Raw genomic sequence first — 7,261 nt, 5'->3', positions numbered from 1 at the left:
CGGTGCGTCGCTGGCTCGCTGCCGACGACTCGTCTCTGTTACTTGTATCCTGAGGGCTTCTTGTCTAAGATCATTTAACTAGTAGTTTGACAATGAAGTGTTTCAACTCAACTATATCGACTCATTTTAGTTTGTTTTCATCCAGTTTCAAACGCAGCAACTTTTCCATCCCGCGTGGAATTATTCCACACATTCAGGACTGCAATGCATGGGTGGCCATGAACATTCCTCACCATTTTTCCACGAGTATATAATTTTTTTTAACACAATACAGACGCAAGCGCTCATACATACGCGCATACACTCATCCCTATGAACGCACACAAGCACCCATATGAGCACCTTCGAGAGACTGAGCCGGCATATCATTTTAAGATTTACGAAGTCACCGTAGACTCCTCATCGTCGACGGGAATGTCTCCTCCCACTGAAAGCGCATCGCCAGAAATCCTGAAATAAATCTAGGAATAAACCAAATATTCCTGTCGTAGTAGTTGGCAACTACTAGTTGCACAAAATCACAGCAACAACCATTTCATCCTTGCCCAAGGAGTGAGAGAAGTGGTGATCTAGAAAGGTTTACTAATTGTGGCAATGCCAAGAAAGGGACGCTCCGGGGATTGATTGACTAATCTACCATATTAATCCTTGTCGGTGGACCGATCACTCAATCCATTTCTAGTTTGTACGCGATCCTGCTCAAGCTAAAAAGTCCCAACGTCAATGTTGCTGATGCTCTGGCTGTATGCAGATCGATGCCCTCTCTTATCCAACAAGAGGGGACGAGAGAGATGGAGGCGGACGTCTTTGAATAATGACTCGTCAAGGTCAATTAGATGACAGTTTGGCAACTAGTTCCGTTATCATATATTGTATTTAGAAAAGTATGCTACTAATGGTCGGAACATTTAGGTTCATATTTTGGTTAGTAACATTTTGGTGCAAATTTCCCACAAAGCAACAAGAAGAGAGCGACGAGACAGTGGTGCACTTATCCCCTATCAAGTTGCTCTCGGCTCGAGTATATTCAGTAACTCAAGAGCCAAGAGATAAGGTCCTTCAGAGGATTACGTAACATGAAATATAAAAGCCGTATATATGCCTAGAAACGTTAGCTCTCACTACTTCTTCGGAATCTCTAACAAGTGTCTAGAAATGTCTTTTCAGCTCAAGTAATATGTACTACTCCCCCAGTATAGTGCAAAAAACGTTCTTATATTTTGGGACGGAGGGAGTAGTTAGCAATATTGATGCCGGATCTTGGAGGTCTGCGCGTTAATATGAACACACATGTGATTAGAAAAAATTAGACGCGCATCGAGTAAGATGTAACTGATCGGTTTGCGACAAGATTTTGGTCGGTGACGTTACAAGACTTTTCTCTTATATATACTACGTTCTTTTTCTGAAGAAAATGCTGAATAATTTGTTCTTCCGCAGAAAATGGTTTAAAATGGGTGAGTGGATGCGAAACATCTGCCGCGTCGTCCACAGGCCATATGTGCCCTTTGAACATGGCCATTATTGCAAGACGCATGAACGCAATATGAATTATTTTGCGGACCGTGTAGAAAAAAAAACTGAAAAACTGTTTGGGGATGCCATAAGGCTCATGTTGCAAAACTCTAAGCGCAACATGAGGCAGGCTTGTTGCAAAGGCTTGGTGACGGTGTGCTACGATTTTGATAGTTCACAGTAAACGTTCACTGTTTCACTCACATGACGACTCAACAAACTATCGTTGGAACAATCATCCCTTTCCTGGAAATGCGGGATCACACAAGACTTGCTGATCTCCACCCGCTACTTGTACAGTACTACTGAACCAAGAATTTCAGTTATCCATTTTGTAGTACACAACAATCGATCCATGATCCATCTATATATTTCTACATAAATTGACCAAGCTTTCGCATCCATCCGTATATATTTCTACACAATTTCGGTTCCATGCTTGGATCTGTCTGTCTTTGGTTAGTGATCAGCGGAACGGATCTTGCTGCCATTGGTGGCGACGGCGTTGTCGCTGGAGGTATCTGCACCCTTGGTGGTCGCTTGTTCCGGCCGCTCCTCGCCGGCAGGAACAGGGCCCATGGCCAGGTCGGCGTTGAACTTGCCGTAGAGGTCGCCCCTGTAGAAGTTCCTGGTCCTCCACGCGAGCAGCAGCGAGACGAGGGCGCCGAGCAGCGTGACGCCGGCGATGGTGTAGAATGACTCCCTGAAGCAGCGCACCCCGATGCACGTCAGGTCCTTGCCCCTGCGGCCGCCCTGCCGGAGCGCCTCCTCGTCGTAGCGCCGGCCGGCGATGCGCACGTTGAGGATGTAGGACCCCACGGGGCTGGCCACGGCGCCGAAGTTGTAGAGCGTGGAGTAGTACTTGAGGCCGAACACCTCGGAGATGATGGCGAAGAGCAGCGGCCACTGCGCCCCGAAGCAGAAGCCGAGGATCACCGACGCCGCGTACAGCCCGTTGTTCACGCCCACGGCGATCAGGAGGTGCCCCGCGCAGGCGAGGAGGAGCACCGCCGTGAGGACGAGCGGGCGGGGCACCTTGTAGCGGGCCAGCACGTACTCGGACGCGAACCCGGCCACCACGCGGCCGGCGTAGTTCCAGATGCTCACCAGGGAGACGAAGGTGGTGACGCTGCGCTGCGGGTACCCCAGCGACTGCCCGATCTGGCCCAGGTTGTCGATGGCCGTCAGCGTGCCGCCCACGCCGCATATGGTGGCCACGAACAGCACCAGCATGTCCACGCTGAAGAGGGCCTGCAGGATGGTGTAGTCCTCCCCCCTTGCCGGCGGCCGGAACACGTCCTGGAAGCACGTCGTCGCCGGCGGCCTCACGGTGGCTGTCTCGGCCTCGTGGACGACGGCCGTGGTCGTCGTAGTCGGGACGACAGACTGAGAGTGGGACTGGGTGGGCAGTGGCGGCTGCAGGTAGTTCCTGAGCTCCTGCTGGACGACGATGACGATGGGGAAGAAGATGAGGAGGAGGAGCACGGTGGCGGTGACGTAGTAGGCGGGCCTGGGGAACTTGAGCACCTCCAGCTCCACCACGTTCATGACGAGGAGGTAGACGGCGAGCACGATGGAGGCGTAGAGGAAGTAGAAGAAGGCCTTGCGCTCCCGGCTGCTGGTGGCGGCGGCGGCCACGGCGCCGCGCGGCATGATGCGGATGGTGGGGATGAAGAGGAGCGAGATGGCGGCGGGCAGCCAGGCCATGAGCAGCACGAGGTCGGCGCCGTCGTTGTCGGTGCCGTAGATGGCGCGGTAGAGCTGCGTGAAGATGGCGCCGCTGAGGCCGACGAAGCCCTTGAGGAGCCCCAGCACGACGCCGCGGTCCTCGGGGAAGTTCTTGACGGCGGTGACGAGGGCGCCGGTGTTGGCGAAGGACTGGGAGTTGGCGCCGACGGCGATGTAGAAGCACATGAGCCAGACGGGCGGGCGCGCGGTGCGGCCGGTGATGGAGAGGTAGATCATGAGGTAGCCGACGAGGTTCATGGCGGCGCCGCAGGCGAGGACGACCCACGGCGGCGTCACCTCGTTGATGAGGCCCGGGAGGATGCCGACGTTGGCGCCCACGTCCTTGAAGAAGCTGAGCGTGTTGAGCGTCTGCTGGTCGTAGCCCAGCGACGACTTGATGGCCTTGGAGTAGATGGCGAAGATGTAGGTGCCGCCCGCCGCCGCCATGATCAGGATGGACGCGAAGAACATGAACCACCGCCCGGCCACCACGTGCTTGGCGAATTGCGTCGACGGCACTCGGCCGCCGCCATCGCCATCGCCAGACACCATGGCTCAGCTAGCTCGACTGGACTATCGATCCACTTTGATCTCGTTGCCCCAAGCTAAGATGGCACGAGTGTGGTGTACTGCTTGCTGCAGCTAGCTATATATGTAGCGCGAGAGATCAGCAAGTGAGTGTCAGCTTCTGAATTGACCACGTGTGCAAGGAAAAATCAAATGGGGAATCGAAATCTCTACTCTCAATTAAGCAGTTGGTAGCCTGATACGGTTTATTTTTGTCCGATTTTACTTCGTCCCACCTCCCACTACCCCCTCCCATTGAAAAATCAAATCCCATTAAGGAGAGATCATGTTTCGTGCTTTCTTTGGTAAGAGTTGATTCAATTCAATCATGTAAATAATAAGTAATTATATATATGAGATCACCTTCCTAAAAGATAGACATAAGATTTTTCTTAGTACTCTTTCATAATAAAATAAGATATTTCTATGCTTGAAGGAATATCTTATGTCTATTCAAATTGGATTAGTGATTTGTTATGAAGGAATATCTTATTTTATTATGGAAGAGTATAAGAAAAAAATCTTATGTCTATCTTTTAGGACGGTGATTTCACATATATGATGCAATTTCTTAATTGTTAATTACTTATTATTTACATGATTGAATTGAATCAACTCCTACCAAAAGAAATACGAAACAAGATCTCCCCTTAATGGGATTTGGTTTTTCAATGAGAGGGAGAAAAACCAATGGGAGAAAAACCTATTGAAAAAGTTCATAAGTCCTAAGACTTTTTTTAGTCCCAACTTATAAGTCTCAAGTCCCTAAAAAGTCCTTACCTGTTTGGTTCCTGAGACTTATAAGTCTCTATAAGACCATATTACAACTATAAGTCCCTATAAGTCCCAAATGCCCACTTTAAGTCCCTCCTGTTTGGTTTAGATGGGACTTATAGGAACTTTTTTAAGTCCCTAAACCAATAAGTTCCTGGAAACAAACACCCTCTAATTATCCATAGCATAAAGAATTGTCTAACAAATTAATTAATTGCATTAATGACTTCGTTTTAAAATTGATTCGGTGCGAAAAAAAATCCTATTCAAATGGACCTATTGAAAAATTCCTATTCAAATGGATTTGGTTTTCTAAATCGAATTGCACTACGCTTGACAATCACAAGTTTCATATAGGCGTACGCACCCGCGCGCCCAGACATCGTGCACGACACCATGGAAGATATCTTGGCTGGGCCGGCACAATGCCCGAGAATGCCAGGGCATGGATCACGACATCAAGGACGACCGTGGCGGGAGGCGGGTCATGAGACCGTCACGTGCACGACATCATCATCATCGTGTGATGAGAAAAAGGCTAACTACTAGCCGTAGAGGAGATGCTACTCGATATATATGCAGATATATATGGCTGATTGCGCCTAAAACTTTACTGCCGTTCAAATCGATAAGGCAAAGTTAATTGGTTGGTTACTCTTGCACACATGTATCAACCCCCTTTGATGGATAATGGACAGCACCAAGCAATGCAACGATTCACCGGCACGACAAATGTGCGCAATACAACCCCGTCAACTCGTCGTGAACTTTGAGGCCAGCTTCAACCAACAAATTAATAAGCTGTGGAATAAATGCAAACAACATGGGGTGGGGCCCACGGGGATTCCATGTGGCAGCCTGTTAGCAGCATGCTGATACAAGTTATGCCGTGTTTGAACGCGTTTCTGACAGATGGGGCCCGCTCGTCAGGAGCTGACTTGGCAAAAGAATTGCCACGTGTGCATCTTGACCAAGTCTTCTTCTTTCTCCTTTCTTCCACTCTCACTCACATTACAACAAACACGTTGTGTGCATGCACTCGGAGGGGCAGGGCCTGACGTTGTCGGCTTGGACGGGGAGAGTGGAGCCGTGGGCCGGCGAGCAGTTGCCGCTCGTGTGTGTGGTGCAGGAGGGCCCATTGTTGCCGGCCGTGCAGAGACCGAGGGAGCCGCAAGGCAGCGGGAGGTTTGGTCGCCGCCGTGGGGGAGTAGGCCGTGCTGAGCCTGGATGCTCGCGGCGACGACTTGGGCGCGCAGCCGCCGCAGGCGCTGAACGGGATCCAAGTGGCATCGTTGATGTGGTCGATGGCGACCAGCAGAGTCTGCGACGGCGTGCCGAGCCTTGCGCAGGCCACGTAGTTGCAAGTGCGAGCGTGCTAGGAGCAGCATTGAGCTGCACACGGAGACCATGGCCATCCAAAACGCAGGTAAGAGCACAGCGAGGATGATGGATAGTCTTGGAATGGACATGGTTCCCGCTAGCCATGTGGGCGTGGACGGAGAGCTGGGAGATGCAGGGGAGCTCGTGGAGGTCCAAGGACGCGTGCGCGCCCGGCGACGGCGCTCCCGACGCGCCCAGCGAGGCCGCCGCGCAGAGGGAGCGTCAGAGGGAGCGAGGCCACAATGCAGAGCCTCGGGCTCGCGAGGCCGCTTGTGTCACGAGCGCGTCGGCGGTTGCTCACCGGGTGGCGCAGCAGCGGGTGCCCTGGTCGTGGGCATTGAGGGAGCGGCCGGCGGCGAGCAGCGGTGAGACTCTCCTCCATGGCCTCTCACACGGCCACGTTCCTCTGCTCCCCATGGTGAAGCGGCGCCAGCGTCGGCCCTGCCCTCAACATGTTTGTTGTAATGTGTATGAGAGGGGAAGAGAGGAGAAGGAAGAAGACTTGGTCAAGACGCACACATGGCAATTTTTTGCCAAGTCAGCTCTCGATGAGCGGGCCCCACCTATCGGAAACGCAATCAAACACGTCAAAGCAAGCAACAAGTGTTTTCTGCAAAAGGATTACTGAATGCGCGGTGGTTTTTGCAAGAAATTAGTGACCTCGTGGTTTCCTGCAAACGATATCCTAAATGTGGTGGTTTTATGCAATTAACTCCTCCAATGGATCATCATCATCATGTGATGAGAAAAAGGCTAAGTGCTATTAAAAGTAGAGGAGATGCTACCCCATATCTACGCCAAATGCATGCAGATATGTCTGAGATGCGATTGCGCCCAAAAACTCTATCACCGTTCAAATCGTTAAGGAGATGTTAATTAGTTGATTAACTGCTGCATATATGTATCGAATCAGGTTTACATCATCGTGTGAGGGCCAGTTTAGAACACACTTTTTTTTTGAGTGCCCAAGAAACAACTCAGGCTGTAATACACTCGGAGGCAACAAGGCCCTGAAGTCTGTCATGAACTTTAGCAATAATTTCCTGGTCTCCACTAATCCTGGCTTCAGCAGCGAGCTCATGTGCTAGCTGGTTGCATTCCCTGGGACGTGTGATATTCTGTATTCAGTAAAGACTGCAAGGCTAGCTTTTATGTCCAGGATCAGACCAAATAGCGGCGATTTACTTGGGTTATCAGCACTGCAAAGGATGGTCAGAGACTTGCAGTCAGTTTCCCACACCACTGGTCCCTTGTAGACCTTTGCCAAGGACCGAAGGCCGATCAGCGCCGCTCGACC

At 51.1% G+C, this 7,261-nt stretch overlaps 1 protein-coding gene across 1 annotated transcript; it reads right to left on the bottom strand.

The window, feature by feature from the left end:
- Nucleotides 1-1,821: 1,821 nt before the first annotated feature.
- On the bottom strand, nt 1,822-3,945 carry LOC119293227 (protein NUCLEAR FUSION DEFECTIVE 4-like). The gene has a single exon (XM_037571768.1). It carries the CDS (start codon nt 3,793-3,795, stop codon nt 1,975-1,977), a length of 1,821 nt encoding a protein of 606 aa, XP_037427665.1. The 5' UTR covers nt 3,796-3,945; the 3' UTR covers nt 1,822-1,974.
- Between the last annotated feature and the right edge of the window lie 3,316 nt (nt 3,946-7,261).

This window comes from Triticum dicoccoides, chromosome 4B (genome assembly GCF_002162155.2).
Source record: "Triticum dicoccoides isolate Atlit2015 ecotype Zavitan chromosome 4B, WEW_v2.0, whole genome shotgun sequence".
Taxonomy (NCBI): Eukaryota; Viridiplantae; Streptophyta; class Magnoliopsida; order Poales; family Poaceae; genus Triticum; species Triticum dicoccoides.
Note: the sequence above shows the minus strand (reverse complement) of the source record. Positions and strands in the feature narration are given on the sequence as shown.